The following is a 20618-nucleotide window of genomic DNA, read 5'->3' as shown; positions in this document are numbered from 1 at the left end:
CTTCTCATGAATACTTCAAAAGCTGGTTATTTTAGCTGGAGATTAATGGCCCTGTTTTGCAAAGGCTTTGTAGGCCACTGCAAGGGCATTTCGAAGTTAAGCACAAGTGTCTGTTTGAACAAAATCAGATCTATTAATAACTAGCAGAACACTGGTGCATGTGAGTGACAAGAGGAACTTACTCTTCTTGGTGAGCAGCCTCTTTCGCTTCAGGACTGATGTTTTCAAGCCCACATCCCTGCAGTTACAGCTGTCGGAGTTGGATGTGAGAGACAGCTGGGAGCCACCGCTGGCCATCAGAGCCTGCATACGTGGGGCATAGAGACTGGCCATGCCCTTGCACTTATACAGCCTCAGCTTGCCAGTCGGGTCCTCCACACACTGCCACTTCTGGAACAAGCCAGAGGGAAATATAATGATGGTGGGTCTTATCATTTTAATGCCAAAAACATTTAACAAGTTCTTTTTGGTGTTATGCTCAAATTTAGACCTCTAACGGTGCTCTGTAGACGCCTTTAAATGCAAGAAATATTCCAGACCAACAGTATTAAAATATTTTTATGAGATGAGTCTCTCATTCAGATTTTTTTTAACAAATCAGAGGGTTCTTTAAACACACACACACACAGACATGAGCATGTGTCATATTCAGCACATTTCATTTTGAAAAATTAAAAAAAGAGACTTTGATGTCAAAAAGAATCCAGTGAATTCAGTGATTGCATATTATACTCAGTAAGCTGTCAACCAGATTGCAAATTATCACCCTGCATGAGCTACAATCCACGTATACTCTCCTGAAACTTTAATTATCTCTCCCTCTCAGCTCCTGCAGGTCAGGTACCTGTCCTGGCTGCTGGCAGGAAGTCTGGTACTCTGCCTTCTGGCACAGGTCCTTCACTCGCTGATATTTCGGCAGGAAGTTCTCCTCCTGCGCCATTTCCTTCCCGTCGGCTCTCTTGTGTGGAGGCTTCCTGAAAGAACAGGAAAAAGACTGACATGAAGGTTGTTTCAACTAAGTAAAGACAAGGAGACTGATGTCACCAGAAAACATTGCCTAGAATGAAAACATGTCAGAAAGGTCAATTGATAAAACCTACCCTCTCTCCACCAGGAAAGAATCTCTCCATGTTTTACCCTTCCTGTTTAACTGGAACCTGGAAAATGAATAAAAAGAAAAAGAAAAATCCTGTCAGAGCACATTGTGATATTTGCACTGAACAAGCATACACTCCGTTTTCAAATGCCATGCTTTTACAGCACTGAGAAGAAAATGGTGTTACACATTTATATTTAGACTGTAGATTTCATTATGTCTGGGACAACACCAATAACAAAGACACAAATGACTTTGTGAGGCATAGTCATCTAATCTGCAACATTTAAAAATGCCATTGCTGAATTGTCTAACGAGTGCCAAGATACTGAGACAAACAATTAATTATGCTAACCTGTTGACTGGCCTGTCTGTGTCCAGAAGCTTGAGGATAGACTTGCCATCCATTTCTGCTGGGACATCAACGCCGGCCATGTCCAGCAGAGTCGGTGCCAAGTCAATGTTCAACACTAGATGAGGATTACTGCAGGATAACAAAAGTAAAGAGATATATTTAATTTAATTTAGAAGAGTTTGCTACAAAAAATGATGCAAAATGAACTCGAGAGCATGTATTTGTTCCTGGAATATTAAAAAGCGTGTAGGTATCTGAATGTTGAATGCTTAACAGACACATAAAGATAACAGTCTGAGTCACTTACATGGCCCCTTGCTCCACATTTGGTCCTCGTATGTAGAAAGGAACACGGATATCAAACTCGTAAGGCATCGATTTGCCCTTCACCAGACCAAACTGGCCGATGTGGTAGCCGTGGTCTGAGGTGTAAATGAGGTAGGTGTTGTCCAGTTCACCTGTCTCCACCAACATGTTGTACAACTATGGAGGATATAATTCATTGAACACTCACACAGTGTAAAAGAGTTATACTTCACATTTGATAGCTCAAGTCTCCTGTGCCAGTTTCAAGGAAAACGGGATTGAACAATTTACCAAGTGTGTCAGTGAATACATTACACAGTCCCAGTCAGAACAAGCACAGATCTCTCAGGACTTGAGAATGTCAGATGAAATGTGTGTGTGTGTGTGTGTGTGTGTGTGGTAGCTTTGTGTTTAAGTGTGTATGTGTGTGTTTCTGTGCTTAAGCATTTATCTATCTGTCGGCTTGTCCGCTTACCTTCTCCATACTGTCATCCACAGACAGCAGGGTCTGCATCCTCCTGCGCTGCAGCATGTTAGTGAACTGCATGTGGACGGGCTTCATTGGTCCTGTGTAGCGTAGGATCCAGTGTTTGTCCGGGTTAGGAGCGTAGTTGTAGCTGGGGGTTCTGTAAGAAGTAGATGACAGAAAAAACATTAAAGTAAACAGCCAAAAAAACAGATGTGATGTACATAATGTTTCATTTTTGTTGCTTCTTTTATATCTTAAAAGGAGAAAATAGCACAGGACTCGCCATACATTTACATCCAGTTGTTTTTTCCATCTCTATATGTGCAGTTTCTATATTCTATAGCTGTAAATTGGATTATAGAAAATGTACCAATGTGTGTACAGCTACATTGTGCATCCACAGCAATATCCTCTGCCTGTGTCTGCTGATGTGTCCTATTCTTTTCTTTCTAAAGTAGCCAGCAAACTGTTTATGCAATGCTAAACTAGAGGTTACATAAACCATGTAAAATGCAAAGCACTGCAATCAATAGGCTCGTACACAGTGAGCACAGTTTGATCAATATTTTACTCCAAGCCATATGGAACTTTAATTATTTGAGAATAAACTGCTAAATCGTTAATGAGATCCTAGAAGAAAATATTTTTAACGTTTAAAGTGGATCGATTTCACTTTTAAAGAGGGCTAGTGTCTCATAGCCTGGTCCACAATGGCAACCGTAATGTAGTGTGAAGATGTGTCTGCAAGGTGCCAAGGTGATAAGGTTTATCACCAGAGGAGTATAGTACTTTTAGTGCTTCTCTCTCTTCATGTGGTTGATAAGGACGGAGGGAGATGGAGTGAGAAAAATAGCCAGAGAAGGCGCTCTCTGAAAACATCACCCGAGGGAGAGCAAATTTATGGAGAAAGAGCAATTAAAAGTTTGTACAAAGACACTGGGGCTGAATTTCAAGAATATTCTGTGCATAAAGCCTGCGTGGCACATGTTAATGATGCTGGAGGGATTAGATGAAGCGGGAGGGATGGTGTGGAGGGTTGAAGGAAGGAGGCAGAAACTGCAGTCTCATTACTGACTTTGGATCTGTCTCTAAAGGCCAATAGCAGGTCTGCTATTAGCCAGAAGCACTAGACAGCCAGTCAGGAGCACGGAGGGTCAGGAAGACAAAGGCTGAGATGCTCTGCAAGTGTGTGAGTGTGTGCATGCACGCGCACAAATCATTACCTATGCATTAAATATACATCATTCATGCCTCTCTTTGATCATTGCTGACAAAATGGTACAAATTAGCAAGGCTCATTACGGTGGTAACACTAATGTGAGCAACACATGAGCCAAATAAACTGGAGCGAAACACTGGCTGTGCGCGGAGAGGGCTCAGCTGCCAACAGCATACTGCAGGCAGAGGAAGATAAGATCGAGCTGAGATTATGGAATTTGTGTCATTCTGGGTCAAACGAAAGGGAGTCTGAATGTGTGGATGACTCACACGCAAGTAAATAGCTGTGGATGTGAAAATGTAAAAATTTACCCTTGTGCTTGTCAGCCTCGTCCCACATAAACCAAATCAGTTCACATCAAACGGGTAATCCCAGTCTGACTGAAACACAGTATTTACTTATTCATGCAGGCGAGTTTATTATCATATAATATCCTAAAACCTTCAACAATTTAAGGGTTCACATTTTGGTTAATCAGACGGGTGTTAGCAGTTAGACGCCTGCTCGTGTCCTTACATGTGCTGTGATGCGTTGGGGAAAGCAGTGCTGTACTGCGGGGCAGAGTCTTCTGGACCATGTGGGGCCACGTGGCTCAGGACCATCATGACAGGGCGGTGAGGGTACATCCGCTTGGACATACGGAAGTAGTTGATGCTGTCGTTGGTAATGATGTCCGTCAGGTAATCCTGTGGAGCGAGAAGACATTGTTCATTAGTGAGTAGTCAGTAACAGAGGGAGTGAAGGAGCAGATGTCAAAGACTTCAGTACTATGCTCACCTGGTGTGAGTCAAAAAATATTCCCAAGCCCTAAATAATGACCTATGACGGATATTATGTACTGTTTAACCATTTGAACCTTGAGTTTCCTCTTAAAAATCGTACAAGTAAAAAAAAAAAATTATTTCCTATTTAGTCATCATGGATAAGGATCTAAGGCTCAAAAAGTAGATATAATTACATCTCTCAAAGAAATCTAAATAATATTTTGTTTGACTTTTATTTTCATACAGGTAAATATTCTGAGGGAAGGTGTGTGTATAAACACCTTTGAGTAGTCGCTGCTGTGTTTCTCTCGTACTCCATTCCGGCAGAGGGTGTAGTTGTAGAAGCGTGAATTCTTCACCAGGGCTACCCATTCCTTCCAGCCAGGAGGCACATAGGAGCCGTTGTACTCATTCAGATACTTTCCAAAAAAGGCTGAGGGACGAACAGCAAACAGCATATTAATTCTATTCCTCAAGCTCTGATTCATCTGTGAAAGTACTGTTTTTGAGTTGCTCACCTGTCCTGTAGCCGGAGTTGTTGAGGTGCACAGCGAAGGTGTGCGGCTCGTGGTGAGCCTGCCACGAGGGCGAGGAGCAGTTTTCATTGTTGGTGTAGGTGTGGTGGTTGTGCACGTACTTCCCTGTAAGGATGGAGGACCGGGACGGGCAGCACATGGGTGTGGTAGAGAAAGCGTTGGAGAAATGTGTGCCGCCCTTCTCCATGATGTGCCGAGTTTTGTTCATGGCCTGCATTGAGCCTGGGAGAGAACAGTGGGAGAGAGAGAGGACGGTGGAGGGAGGGGGCAGTACACAGGGATAGGAGGGTGAGAGGAGATTCAAAGGCCCAGGATTGAAATGAAAGGGACGCAGGAGGATATAAAGCAGTTGGAGAAGAAAAAAGAGAGGGAGAGATCGAGGAAAACAGAAAGGGTGAAAAATATAAATATAGGGCACGAGAGGGTAAAAGCAAAAAACATTACGGCCAAGGAGAGAAAAGAAGAAGCGGGGGGGAGTAAATAAGGGAATAAATCTTTTTCGTAAAGTGTAACCCATTTGGATTCCTGTGTACTAAAAGCTTTTCAAGCTGATGGTGATTGTTTGGGGAAACAGATGCTTGACCATAAATTCCTGCTTTTCAATAGGACTCTTCTCACTAGCGATCAGAGGAGGACAAAGGATGTCACCGAGGCCATTATGCAGCCACTCCAGTCCAATACGCCGCTAAAGGACTTAAGCGGGTAGGGAGATGGCCAGGGTTTGGCACCCAGACAATGGAAGCCATAGGCTGCCCTCATTTCATGCCAGCGATGGAGGAGTTGGCAAGGGGAGCAAATGACTTTGAGTGGGCCAGTTGTTATGGTTCCAAGAGGCAGGATTAGGTTGACTTTCCCTTGCTGATGCTGTTGGATACACATGGACAGAATAACCATACCCATGGGCGATGGACAGAAAGCAAACAGACAGAGATAGATGCACAAACAAAGGAATAATGGAGCGAAATGTCTTACCCAGCTCTATATCCTGATCATCAGTGAGGATGAGGATGATGTTGGGTCGGATATTGCGGATGTGGCGGTCCCTCTGCAGACGAGACCTCAGTCGATATCCAGACAGGTAGCCTGAGCCCTGGGCCACAGGAAGGACTCCCAACAGGACAAGAAAGAGCAGAAGAAGCGGGAGAGGGGCGGAGAGCCCCCGCCCTGCCATCACGCTACCCTGCAGTCACCTCCTCAGTCCCTCGTTTCACGCAGTAACACGGAGTCTGCAGCTCCCACACTCAGCCTGAACGACAAGACACAGAGGGAGACTGATAGGCATAAAATACACACACACACACACACATGGACACACAGAAACACACAGTGAAAAATAGCAGATGCAGGCATTGCACAGCCATTACAGGGTGCTCTTCCGTACAAATGCACCCGTTTGGGCTGAGCTCAGCTCGTTAATCAATCATTAATGATGCATTAGAGTGGTGTCATTGGTTGGGTGTAATGATCTCTGGTGATGAGCACATGGCTGCCAGGCTGAGGCTAATGGGCCTGGGCCCGGGGCCAGCTCAGGCCTCACCTCCCCATGAGAGGGTTAGGGTTGATATGAGGGATGTGGGGATGTGGGGAGGGGTGGGGAGCAGAGGTGAAGGAGAGAGACAGAAGAAGTGGGGATGAGAGGAGGAAAATGAAGACAGGGGTCAATGATCAGGGTGATGGTGTAAAGAGAGATGAAGACTCCAGCTCTAAAGATTCAGAAAACATTTATACCAAATCAACAGAACCGTGGAACTGACTAATACTGAAGTACATGCAAAAATGAGACTGTAATGTGGCGATATCACCAAGGTCAATAAAAGCAAACCTCTAAATTTGCAGAAAATTACTAATTCTGCTCTCCCTCTGTGAATTTAACATAACAATTAAAAGTCAAGCACGTGTTGACCTGTTGAGCTTTTTCTTAATTAATCTCTACGTGCAGTTCGCCAAAATTACTGTACACTACAATCCTATTAGCTCTCTAATGACTCTTCCTCATTAACAGTATATCTCCTCTGAGTTAACCATGGCAACTGTTGGTTATAATCGCAGTAGTAGTTACCTGCCTATCTATACTTCATCAGCGCTATATCTATAGTTACTATGAAGCCCAGGAACAATTATCTTTTTATGGAGAATCTTACAAAAAGCAAGCAAAGCAGTACAAACAAGATCAGTGTTATTAATGCACACACAGTATCTATTGTTAACTCATGTTCACCACATTTTTTAGATGTGTTACATTGCAGAGAGCGTCATTTTGAAACAACATCCATTAAACATTAACATTAAATAAAATGATTTGTATTGATAGATGTAGAAATAAAGGTAAGCTAAATAAAATAAAAACAATTTCATTCCACACATCCTTCATTGAGCTGTCATAAATTTATTATTAACTGAATATCTGAGGAGAAGAGCTGAACTAATGTGCTTATTTTATCATGAGACATAATCAGAGCAGACACACACCACAGTGACCATAATCATAAACCCAGTTTACAAGCAGCAGCGGCAGCATCAACGTGCCCACTGAGATGTGCCACAGTCAGAAAGAGGAGGGCGTTTGAGCATGTGTGTGCATGTCTGTGTTTGTGAGTCCGCGAGGAGTATGTGGCCAGAACAATCCCTGTTTGAAGATGAAGACAATAACAACAACATAACGGCAATGTCCCTGTGCTGGGACTGCAGCTCCTCCTTAACAACAACCTGACTGGAATACAGTTCGACATGGGAATAAGCAGGGAAACAATGAAGAGGTACACAAAAGTGCCTGGATGCACGCATAAAAAAAGAATAATCTGAAGTGTATTTTTACGGGAAGAGATGATTACAGATGGGAGCTAATCTTCACCTCCACCACCAGTAACTGAGGAACCTTCTTCCTGTGAATCTTTAGACACAGCAGATGAAGTGAGTGTGAGCTGAATGTGGGAGAGCTCCTCTGTCTAACACAAAGCTCCCTGTTCCTTTCTGTTCTAAGCTGTTGTCCAGATTTTGCTCGTTAAGGTCTTCCCCATCGCACAAACACCCACACATGTCCTCCATCCCTCCTGCATGGTCTTGCTTTGCACAAAATGCACATACACATACTCACCATGATGTGTATGTGAAGGTATATGCACACACACACACACACATAAAATGTGTACAACAGCAGCTGTGTTTGCTCTGGTTTCCTACTCCCAGGGCATGTGGCTCTTCCCCGGAGGAACACATGAGCTCTGACCCAGGGCGGTGTGCTGTTTGAAATTGTCCTTGCTCCTTTCTCCTGCTCCCTCTCTCTCTCCCTGACTGCGTCCCTCTTTCATTTCTGGCATGGGATGAAAACAAGACACCAGCAAGAAGGAAATCCACGAGAAATAAAAACCTGGTGACAGAAAGATCCTCGCTTAACTGGCTCTGTCTGCAGCCAGCAGTGAATACCCCGTCACCAAAATGGATTCAAGGACATCTATAGTGAATAAAGAATAGATTCAGTGTGCTCAAATTAAGATGATCCTCCGCCACTGGCTCCTCTTTTAGAGTGGTTTGTGGTGTGGAAGGTACAGTGCTTCCCTTTGATAGTTGTTTATCTGTTCAAAAAGCTGATGTGGGCAAAACCTGTAAGGGAAGAGAACCAAATATAGGCTTGATTTACAGGAAAACATCCAGCCTAATTTAAATGCTGATCTATCAATAGCCGAGTATGTCAGTGCTATGTTATTGGCATGCTACGGTGGTGGATATTTCCTGACGTGACTCCCATGAGGCCTCCTCCTTCCCCCTGATACTGAGGACTAATTGGATTTCCAGGCTTTTATCAGCTCTAACTGACACATACAGTCCTTTCTTTCCAGTTTGCTCTCTTTTATCTACCCCTATTGTTTATCTCTCCGGGTGGCAGATGCTACATGAAAACGCAAAGAAGAAAGCAGAGGAAGCCATAACGTCCAAACAGACAGAAGCCATTATACCTTGAAGATATGTGGAAAAACAAAGATGGACGACCGTTAAAAAAAAACAACAAAAAAAACAGCAGCGACTTAGCTATTCTCAATCTCCAACAACATGACCAATGTGATGGTTAGCACACATTCATAATGCAAGGCAAGCCATGTTGTTTCTGTAAACTGGGATGATTTAGAGCTCGTTTTCCCTGACAGAGCTGTGCCCACATCAGCTCTTTGCACTAAGTGAACTGCGAAACGACAATGCTGATTCAGCCCGATAAGACAAGAATGAAAGAGGAATTTTTGCCATTTAGACAAAAGCACAAGACAACATGAGTAAATATAACTCTCAGCAAAACTCATTAAAAGCTGGGGGCTTAGAGGGGGAGGGCTGGTGAGTGAGCCAGAGAGAGCTGAATATGAGATCAGAGGGAATAAGCTTCTAAAAGCGTGTTTGAGGAACAAGGATCGTCTAAGGTTATACTAATGCCAAGTGATGCCTGGAAGTCAGAACAGAGAAGGAAAGTTTTGCTCTTCAGTCATTTGCTTGTAAAGAGGCTCAGCGAGACAGCAGCACTGCATCACCAGATAAAAACTTAATGCCGTCCATCTTTTATTGATAAGTCTGAATTATAAATGCCGTGACAACAGAGCTGGCCATGTCACAGCATGGGCATGATGGTAAGACGGTGGCGAGAGTGGAGGGATGAAAACACACACCACGTCGACAGACAGACAGATGTGTTACATTGTCCAACAACACACACACACACACACACACACACACACACACACACACACACATCTGTACTCCAAGTTTTACAGCTCAAGCAAGGCAGTGAAGAAGCTTTGAGAGTGCTTGATAAATCTTCCAAAGGCTCTGCAGAGGCGTTAATGTACTTTTTCCCTATAAATAAAACACCTTGGGCTTTGAAACAGGCATAAAGTCTGATTCATCCAATCTGCAGCCCCCTGAGAAGGCACGAAACACAGACAAAATATGAGAAAACCAAGGAAAAATCAGACATTTATTACATATTGAAGGGGGACGAGTCATGGCGTACACTTGCAATTTAATCAGCTGTGCCTCATAATGCATATGAAATATGGAGGTAAAAGCCCACAAGCTGGAAGCCAGACTCCTGGAAATTTCTATCGCGCATGTTCTGAGACTGAGAGAGATGGAGAGAAAAAGATAGAGAAAGTGTGAGAACGAGAAAGAACCTCTAGGCATACAATCAGGAGAGAACAAAGCCCGAGCACTTCCACTGCAGATGGATTCTTCCAAAACATGGAAACTAGATTCACAGACTAAGGCATCCATAAAAAAATAAAATAAAATAGGACAGAGAAAAACAGGATGTGGTAGCAGAGAACCTCCAAAAAACCTCTACATTGTTGCCTACACAGGAATGTTCACTCCACTGTATTCTAGTGCTGGTAAACATAAAGGCCAGGAAGGTTTAAATAGACACATCTTGGCTGAATGTGACCCGCTGCAACACTATCAAGCCAATCCCTTTGGTCATAATTGAGGCTGGCAGGGCTTTGCTAATGTGTGTTCCCATTGGCCTGCCTAGCTCTGAACAGAATGTGCAAAATCTCTAAGGAACCTTGAATTTACCAACAAAAGTTGCATTCAGATGCAAATTCTGCAACGGCATGCGTCTATGTGAGAGTAACTTTCTCTAGGAGAAGTTTATGTGTGTGTGCATGCGTGTTTGTGTGCGCGTGAGTATGTGTTAGCGGAAGGAGGGGTTTGCAATGCTCAATACAGTAAGGAATGCTTTTTTCATGATAATAAGAAGCCATGGTTTGTCGCCATCCTTCATCTATCATTCTCTGCTTCCAAATCTCTGCTCCACTACACACAGCAGTAACATCACTGTATTCAAGCAGGCTCGTCTACCTCATATCTAAACGACAAAATGACCCATATGAGCATTTTATGCAGTTAAAACTACATGGTTAAGGTTTGGGTAAGGATTTTGGTCAAATAAACTATTATAATAGTATTGTTAAGGCAGGCAACTAAAACCATCATGGCTAAAACCAGTGTGAACCGTTTTCTGGTGTCAAACACTTTGTATGCCCATCAGCTATCTCAACCCCCACCCGTTTATTTCTCTCTGTGCTGTAAGAACATTTCTGCTTTGGTCCTCGTCACGACAGGTGCTTTAAAGCATCCTGATAGTACAGCTGAATCCCACATGATCTTCTCAACCAATGACCTCTAAACCAAGGCTTATCAATTATTAATGTTGGCTTGATGACATCTAAAACAATGGCTCCTTTAATAGGTCAGTGTGGTCCGTCCAAATTCTCAGTCCCCGGCTGATAACCCTGAAATCGTATTCAATAACTCTCCAGCTGCTCTTTGGTTTAAAATAGCGCCTGCACATTCTTTTGACAAATGTGCCTTTACTTCCTAATAACTAACTTTAATAGTTGAGAATGACAAGAGATAATGCGGAGGCTGATCCCATTCACCGGGAAGATTTAATTTAGATTTCCCTCAGGTTCCGATAAGCTCGGCACTCGGCAGACATTTTAAGATGACAGTCAGAACCTGCACAGCAATTTTCTGTTTGAATACGCAGACACAAAAGAGCAGTGGTTAGACTTTAAAAGTGAGAAAATGAGATTTCTGCTGCGATGAGGAGACTCAAGTGTGAAATATTTCTCTCTGCAGTTACTGTGAAACCGTTTGCCTCTTCACTTGTGTATGTGTGTGAGTGTCTTTTGTCCTTGTTTATACATCATATTCTTCTCTAACCTTTAATACCATGTGGAATGTGCTGTTCAGACAGTGAAATATGAATGAGAGTAATTTTAGTACTTAACACATCATTAATCCTGCAGTGAGGCTGTTGCCCTGAGAGATGAGGTGAAGCTGCGATGTGTTCGGGCTGGAAAGCACATACACACACACACACACACACACATGCACACACACAGTGACTTATCATACATTCATTTGTTTATGTTTTTACTTCCAATAGTGATAGAAAGACATTATGGGTACACCTACCTACAGTAGGTTTAGTTAATCCACAAAATGTGGCCAAATGTGTGTAGACAGCTTTGTCCTGGGGCTGTTTTTCATGATTTGAGCAACGCCCTTATTTCCAAGCGAGTGAAAATCTACAGCATACAAAGATATTTTAGACAATAACATGCTTTGTGCTTTGTGGCAAAAGTTAAGTGACGTGACAATGCCCCGCGCACAAAGCCAGGTCCATAAAGAAATTATTTTCACAGTTTGTTTTGGATGAACTTCAGCGGCCTGCACAGAGTCCTTTGGGATGAATTGAAACACCGACTGCGAGCCAGGCCTCATTGCCCAACACCCAACATCCTCAGTAATGCTCTGAATTTAATGAATGGGAGAAAATCTCTGCAGACAGGTTCCAAAATCTGGCAGCCTTCCCAGAAGAGTGGAGGCTGTTGCACTATATGTTACTATAATGTCCATGGTTTTGGAATGGCATGTTCAACAATTGTATATGGGTGTAATATTTGGGCGTCCATATACTTATGGCCACATAGTGTGACGCAAATAATATGCATGAAGTAATATATAAGTGAACATACATGGAAGTAGGGTAACAAACTGATAAATTATAAATGCAAACAAACACAAACACACGCTGAGAAACTGTCCTCAGAAGTCATGTTCTGGTAGTCACGTTATACTTTGGAGGAGAGCTTGGTCCACGCCCAGATACAGAAAAAAAACACAAAACAAAAAAAAAAACCATGCATGTGTGCCGGGAGCACCATCCCCATCTCTGCAATTCGGTAATCCACAGGGCCCATTATCTTTTAAATGGTTTCAACACGAGAGAGAAGAGAGAGTGATGGGATGCTGGGTGAATAGTTTGCTGGAAAAAATAAGAGGGTGAGGAAGAGAGACAAACATAGAGGGAGAGAGAGAGGGAGGGGGGGGAGGGAGAAAGAGACTGTATGATGGTGTCAGTTCAGACAAAAGGCCCAGTCATGATGTGTTCTCGCTGGAGAACAAAGAGCTCTGACAGACTCCCTGGGTCTGCTCTGTTGACTATAAATGTACACCATACACACACACACGCACACGTAGGCTGAGACAGACAGACACACAAACACACCCACACTCTGCGAATCAGACTTCAAACTTCTCTCTCCAACAAGGGGACATAAAAGGCATAACAACAGTTAGTCTAATTATCTCTGAATCTGTAGGAAATGAACAGAATTGTACTGTTCAAAAACTGGTCGGCCCCGGCAGCACTAGAGGGACATCACATAGCTACTGTATGCCTTTTTGTCTCTTCCAGGTTTAACAGACTAACTCAGTGAAGATATTGCTCATAATGAGTTTGGATTGCAGCCACACCACAAATAACAACATCACGACCTGCTGTGGCGAGGATGTTTGGTGACGGAATTCAGTCTTCACCTTTTAAGACACTGGTTTTCATTTTCGCTCACGCGCATCCACTTTTTGCAATTGCTCTCCGTTTCCAGCAGCAACTGTGTGGCATGTAGGGCTAGCGTGGTGGTCTGCAGGTTTTTTTTTTTTTTGGGGGGGGGGGGTTGGGGGCTTCAGGCAGGGTCCACAGCGGGGTCACGGCATTTACCCCTCCTCCTCTGCACCCCTGCAGTACGCTCCATGAGAGCCCAAAGAGAACACGGAGGTGTTAGAGAAAACACAAACAGAGCCCCGATTGTGCCTGACTTGGGTTCAACCCCCCCACAGCCCCACCTCCAGGGGTTTAAGGCTGAGAGAATGAGCAACTGTCAATGGTGTTTTGTAAATACGTAGCTGTTTTCACTTCAGATGGGTTTATTCAGATGTCGAAGGGAAATGCGCCTGCTTTGCAGTCTGCTAGTGTCCTTGCCTTTCCTGTCCTATTGAGGTTTGTATGGGAAAGCCATTTGTGGTGCGTCCGAGAGACCGGCACAATCGCCAGCTCCTTTGACACAGGGGTTGACAGCTGAAACAAGTGAGCAAGCTGGTGGACAGGGCAGCCCACTGAGTGATGGCTGTTTCTTATTGGCACTTATTGACCAGAGGCAAAGCCCCCCTACAGTGTGTCACATCTCAGCTAAATGGATTACAGACGGGGCCCATTGTTCCTCTGACATAACTACCTCAATGAGACCGCATAACGTTGCATGACTGCAGCACCAATGAGAAATCAAACAGAGCATAAGAGATGATCTGTTTAAAAACTGTGTAACACTAAAAAAGCCTGATGAGAGGAGCGTTATTGGGATGCACGCTGATATTTATCTGCTTGGGGTAATGCAATTATCTCTCTAAACAATGCTGCCTGCCTCTAGTTTATATGCCGTGCACATCTTGGTAAAATTAGATCACGTTCCACAGGACTCATAGGTTTTAAGCTGTCATTTGTTGTGTTTTAATTACATGCCATTTTTCTCCCATCATCAAATTAGCACCTGCAGTGGGGACTGCTCCTAATGGCCCTGACTTAATGATGTTTACAGACAATATCGGTTTCAACTTTCAGTAAACAACTGCTGCCCGCCCACTGAATAAATTACAGACAGCCCAAATAAATCAATACACTGGCTGGAAGTTACAGCTCAGCTACTGCAGAAGTGATCACTTCTATAGACTTGCAATTCTTTCACTGGACTGATAAATAATGGTTCTTGACTACTCAAGGAGGCCCTACACAGCAGAGGGATGTTTTACCGCGGGGTGGCGGGGGTCTGTGGGTGCTGTGAGCATCATCTTATCTGGTGTTAAGCATACCCTTGGGGGTTGGAGAGGCAACGACCACTTCTTTACTTCGTCACTCCTCCCATTCTCTGTCCTAACCCCCCACCTTCGCTAGCTGGCTTTCTCCGGGCCCTTTTGTCGGGGGATTACTGGGGGTTTAGAGACGCACACACTGATCCCTCCCTCCCCTATCGGAACCACACAGGGGGTTAAGACTGGAGCACAGAGGGGAGACCTCGGCACAATGATCTGAATTACAGAAGCTTTCTATGTATGGCCACTTATATTCCCCCCATTTGCTCTACTCAGAAATCGCCACAGAGTGCTATTCAGTGCTTGTGGTTTTCCCAGCAGGAATCTTGGGCTATATGCCAAAACCCTGGGCAGATTTTTTTCAATCTGTAACAACACCTTCAGAGTTCAGTGAGTGTGTTTTCTGAACCGAACTCTTTGTCTTTTGCTGAGTTTAAACACAAACATGTGGTCCTTGTAATCATCCACGGTAAACGACCGACACAGAAAATATCCACGGCAAACAAACAAGCCTCGGGTGAAACCGCAGCAGTGTATGTAACTGCAAGCAGTGAACACACACATCCCACATCATCCCTCCGTATTGTGAGAGAGCACAGGCTGTCTCCTCCTCTACAGGTCGGTATCCATCTCTCTCTGTCCCGTCCCTGGGACAGCTGCCCAGACAGCCCATCTGTCTGTCCTGACCTGTGTTTGGGACCATGGGGGGAGCCTAAGTGGCCCACAAAGGGGGTCTCTGGCATGTTGCCTTCACGGTAATGACAGTTAAGCTGCCAGCGGCTTGCCTAACAGCTCTGGAGGTCTCTCTGTGGTGCTACGGTATTGATATTGTATCGGGTTGCAAAGGGCTTGGCAGCCTTTTAATGAGTGCTCAGATTGATCAGGCGGTAGTGGCTCTCCCTTTACTGTGGATGATGCTTATTGGCTGTCCCTGCAGGCTTGACCTCCCTCTTATCAGTATCAGAGGAGGCAGATTTACACTCTCATGCCCTCAGTACATACGCACACAACCACACACATGCTGCCACGTGTAAACTCTCAAATGCAGGAACACTAAAGATGTATTAATGAATGTTAATGTTAAATATTCATATCTAAATTGAACACAAATAACTATACTATGCTTTAGGGGATTTTCACAATCGATTGACCTCAACACAGTAATGGCTGCTTGTGCTGTAAATTAATATGTTTTATTTTATTGTTTTATTATTATTTTATTATTCCAGTCAATATGTGATGAGAGAGAGCTGCTTGACTGGACGTAGGCAAACTTTATAAACTCCAAACTCTTAATAGATTTTCACTGGCGAAAATATTTGCTTTTGTTACAAACACACTCACTCACTGGGGTGTGATGGAGCATCAGCAACAGCTAACACAATATGTAACTATTAAGGGACTCGATCTGTAGCCAGTCATCCAGTTTAAAACACTACTGGAAATACATTTTGAAGGAAAATAATTGAAATCTGAAATCTGCTTCTAAAATAAAAAAAGGTCTTTTAGTTTTAGTTGTAGTAATAAAAATATCAAGTTGCTGTAATCGCAATAATTATTCCCCAAAACAGAATACTTTATCAGCACTTACACAGAAAAAATACTTGAGGCAATTTCCTCAGTAAAGATATCTGCTGTGAGGAAAGTAACACTTTAAAAGAAAAATCAAAACAACATTTAACATTTTATTCTGATGCATGCCAACACCCACACACACACACACACACACACACACACACACACACACACACACACACACACACACACACAGAGGAGAGAGAAAGCAAAATGTCCTCTATGGGAGCTGCTCATGGAGTCATTAACTACAATAGTAAGCAAAGTCAGACAGAAAAAGGAGAGAAAGATATTTAAACTGCCTGCCTGTCAGCGTCTATTATAGTACTTCACCTTTCTCTCCCTCCTCCTCCTCCTCCTCCTCCTCCTCCTCTTCTCCACCTGCCTCCCTCCACAGGCTCATGTCAAGGTCACAGTGGTGGTCTCTGGGACTCAACTCTCTCCTATTAGCCCTCCATTAGGCTGCTGTCAGAGAGGCAGCCAACTGTCGCCCTCCCGTGGTTGTGATCATGACCCCCACTAAGCCTCTGGATCCCCCCCCCCCATCCCTCCGGGATCTATGGCAGGGGAGTAACAGGATGGAGGTAGAAATGAAACCCCAGCTCAGTTCTCAGGGGAGAGGACACTGTGATCATTTTTCAGTGGCCTTTACTGGTGAAGCAGTGGGAAGACCATTCCATGACTATGCTGCCGATGGTGATGTGAAAAAAAATGCAGTAGATTTGCAAGTAAAAGCCACACGTTGTGATGATGTCCTCCTCAAAATGTTCTCTGCATATATGTGCTCCTCCTCTCTGTCGCCTTCTCTCTTTATTGTCTCCCTCTCTTTGTCTATTAAACATGAATTAGCCATGCTTTGATCAAGTTCATCACTCTTGTGTTGTAATTAGTGCTGTGTCAGAGCGTAGAGCGCGGCCCCACTTCGCTAATAGAGCAATTACCGCACCGTCGGCCAGCTCTCTGACCTTCACCCCCACACACCTTCAAACCCTCCTATCACCCACCCATCAGCTCAGATGGAACATAAAGCATCAGACAGGACAGGAGATATACCCAGTTTTTCAACCACGTGGGGATTAATAGGTGCCTATAACCTTTTACTGTGGATCGCACTTGAGCGAAAAGGTCAATCAGATTCATGAGAAAAGCGTCGTGGATGAATGTCTGCGCTTAATGAACATCATATAACACCAGGATCCTACGTGTGAAGCAGGAAAGCATTAAAAAGAAATTCAAGACACACATAAAATGGCCTGTAAATTCTCAGAGTAAGCAGACAAGAGAGGAATAGGGATGCACTGGAGGACAGAGGGACACTGTTTACTGCTGTAGAGATTCAATTAATTATCCCAACATCATAGTTAAGAGAGAGTAAAACACTACAAGCAAAAGATACAAGGCTTTGACCAGAATCTCCACCAGCTGTCCTGCATTTTTCACAGGGTGGGCAGTGATGATATACTTGATGTGACACTTGTCATCCTGTGTTTGGTAAGCTCCTTGTTAAACATGTCTGTGATTAAAAGCTATTAAAGCAATTATCTTAACAGTAGGAAAGCTGGGGACGGGAGAACAGGGCCTTCTGTGGATTTCAGATGAAACCTTTCAGCGCCATCGCCCCAGATAGCTTAAGTTAGCTGAGTGGTTATGCAAGTGGGCAGCAGAGATATTTTTTTTTCAAGTGTAGAGATGCCCACACACACACACACACACATACACACACGCTGTCTTCACAGCCAGCCACTTCCTTACAAATAGAGAGCCGACTTCCCAGCCAGCCGATGGGAGCTGACACACTGAAAAAGAATGAGCTGCTTCTGTGTTGTTACTATAAAGCTTGGCCAGAGTGCTGAGCGGCCTCTCTGTGTGTGGCGCCGCAGGTTGGCACACTCACAGGGGGCTTTATTGGGGTGCCGTCCTGAGCGTCAGGCAGCATGCCCGATGTTGACAAAGCCTGGTATCGCCTGCTGTCAGCCCATTCTGTGTGCACCCGGCGGAAAGAATCAATTAGGCCGAGCTCACAACAGAGCACTTTAATATTTGACTTTTAATCAGTGGGCAGAAGGCAGGCTGGGGCACGGAAGCAAGCTGGCAGTTCCCATCTTGCTGATGTGGAAAATGAGGGTCAGGGAAATGCTCCCAGAGCCCCACAATGTGCATCACATATCCCAGGAAGGATGTGAGAAATTGCCATCAACAACAGGCTAATCCCTCAAAGTGTTAAGGGAAAATATCCCTTCGTCAGTCGCAAGATATCAAAAGCACCTTACGCAACCAGCTGCAAGGAATGGAGGAGAAATATCACATAACTCTGCTCGTAAACAACCAGAGCTCTTTGGAAGGGACAGTGGTTTTAGAGAAGAAAATGAATTGATGAGGTCTTCACTCGCCAGATGAACTGCGCCTTTGAAGATTTTCTCTTGAAGACTTTTGGTTTTTATCCTGCACTGCCGAAGGCCCCCTCTGCCAGCAAGAAGAGGAGGAAGAAAGAGAGAGGTGAATGCTGTCCTCACGCTGGGGTTTTGAAGTGGAGATCAGTCCTCAAACAGAATAGCTTACCAAAGGCACATCATTCACCTGTCTGCTCTTGCTAGTGTCAATGAGACATGAAGGAAAATCATAGTTCAACTCCCTCAAATGCTCCGTCAAGAAAAGTTATGGAGTCAGGCATATTTTTTCCACAAACAAAACAGTAAACTATCGGAGCTATTTTAAGAGCCATTTGTAGTGAGTCGTTTGTTAATCAAAAAGGAGAGCTGATTATAGTCGCACATACTGATGTTTTTGCAAGTGATTATGAGTCAGCTGTGCACAGCTGTGCACATAATATGCCCACATGTTCTGAGTGCTGCTTCTTCTTCTGCTGCCCAACTGTTCACACAGGATGACTCTGATCACATCAGCACAAGCATGCCGGTGCTAAAGGACACTGCAGTGGTGATGTGTCTAGATCATGCAGATTGATTGCCTGTTTAAAACTATGTTATCACAAAAAAAAATCAATTTTTAAAACTCCAAAATGGAGTTCAAATACTGACTTAAAGCATAAAACATGGCCGATGTAATCGTTGCTTGTTTAGTAAAGACATGAAGCTGGTTTACAGCCCAGAGCCACAGGGGGTGAAAGCGATTTTTCAGCTATTGGTTTAATAATTCTGAGCTTTGTAGTTTGCTCATTAATTCTCACGACTATTTCCCTCAGCTTCACCTCTCTCTCTCTCTCTCTCACTCTCTGCATCTTTCATTTCACTCTCTTTTCCCTTCTCTTCATAATTACCATATGGACTGATGGCCACAGAGGGGGCATCTGCTGTGGCCACAACGCATCTGCAACACCCACAGCTCTTTGATCATGGATTCCATCTCAGTGGGACCAACAATAACCACTCTCTCTTGTTTGTGCAGAATGAAATACTAATCACTGGTAGAAAATGAGGTGATGTGTTTTTTAGAGTACCGTGACGCATGAGTTGCCTCTGGAGGTGACAGATCTATCCCCCTCAGTAAATTAAGTGTTGATGTTAACATTAGCCTGCTGTGTTGTTTGTTTACTCCAACGACTGTAGAATCCATGGTAAAAGGAACAATAATCTGAACTTGACTTATTTCCGCTGTGAGGCAGGGAATGATACCCAGATTGGTTTATAGATAGCTAAAAACTGATGAATGATAGGCCGGTGGCAGACATCACACAGTTAGGTACTGTGATTATACTTTAATGATGAAACATGAAGACATGTTCTTGCACGCACTGACCCACATCTGTGTGTAAAAATGCAAAATGAATACAGAACCCTACAGAAGCTGTAGCAACAAAGGAAAACCTGCACACGTGCGGGTCAAATATGTGTGTGAGAGGGAGAAACGAGATTTCACTTTGACACGGTAAGAGTAAGAGGTGAACAGCCTTACCTTCCTCTCTAAACAAGCTGTATCTGATGTCCTCCTTGCCCACAGTAATCAGCCTCTGACTGCCAAGTTCTGCAAGCAAACACAAAGTCCAGAATGGATGAATACTTCCAAAGCTCAAACAGAGCCAGGCTACAGTATCTCTATGCCATTCCAGCTTGTTTTTCAAATCCTTTGTAAATGTCTGAATCTTGTGTGCATACTAGTTTATAGCTGTTAGACTCTGGCCTGTATTGTCTCTGTCCTCCTTTAACAGCTACCATAAGCCATTCTGGGTCCAGATGCCACTCCCAGTCACCACTCCTCCCTCACACATACCCCGAGGACGGTGACACATCTGTTTTAGACGAGAACACTGACGAACTGTGCCATACTGAGAGTAAACAACCACATACGGCATGTCAGTCCACACGGTTTGTAATCGCACGTATCTGGAAGTACTCACTCAACATAAAATCTATATTTGACTGATGTGACGCCGGAGGAAGCAGGCGATAGTTCAGGAGGTAGTTTAATTAGACCTGTGCCAGAAATAGAGTAAAAAGTGTCTCGTTTTTAATATAATTACAGCTCACACTCCAGGACATTTTTAGTGATAGTGATAATCATCAGTTTCTGTTTGCAATACTATGCTCACATTCAGTCAGGCAGACAAGTAAATCCTTACACTGCTTTAAACTAGGTGTCAAAAGAAGT

General features: G+C 43.9%; 1 protein-coding gene across 7 annotated transcripts in view; it reads right to left on the bottom strand.

Moving 5' to 3' along the window:
* sulf2a (sulfatase 2a) overlaps positions 1-20618 on the bottom strand; it is a 45325-nt gene that overhangs the window by 4472 nt on the left and 20235 nt on the right. For 5 of the 7 annotated variants that reach the window (XM_067588181.1, XM_067588187.1, XM_067588185.1 and 2 more), the window contains 11 exons: positions 19926-19994; positions 5718-5991; positions 4728-4967; positions 4491-4642; positions 3962-4131; positions 2233-2383; positions 1759-1934; positions 1452-1580; positions 1101-1157; positions 845-974; positions 183-390 (listed from right to left, as the gene is read on the bottom strand). In XM_067588181.1, coding sequence (XP_067444282.1) covers positions 183-390; positions 845-974; positions 1101-1157; positions 1452-1580; positions 1759-1934; positions 2233-2383; positions 3962-4131; positions 4491-4642; positions 4728-4967; positions 5718-5916 — 1612 coding nt within the window. In that variant the 5' untranslated portion in view covers positions 5917-5991; positions 19926-19994. The remainder of the gene's footprint in view (positions 1-182; positions 391-844; positions 975-1100; positions 1158-1451; positions 1581-1758; positions 1935-2232; positions 2384-3961; positions 4132-4490; positions 4643-4727; positions 4968-5717; positions 5992-19925; positions 19995-20618) is intronic. The other 2 variants (XM_067588184.1, XM_067588183.1) reach the window with 1 other exon arrangement.

The sequence above is a fragment of the Thunnus thynnus genome, chromosome 4 (assembly GCF_963924715.1).
Source record: "Thunnus thynnus chromosome 4, fThuThy2.1, whole genome shotgun sequence".
Classification (NCBI taxonomy): domain Eukaryota; kingdom Metazoa; phylum Chordata; class Actinopteri; order Scombriformes; family Scombridae; genus Thunnus; species Thunnus thynnus.
This window is presented reverse-complemented; position numbering and strand designations above follow the sequence as displayed.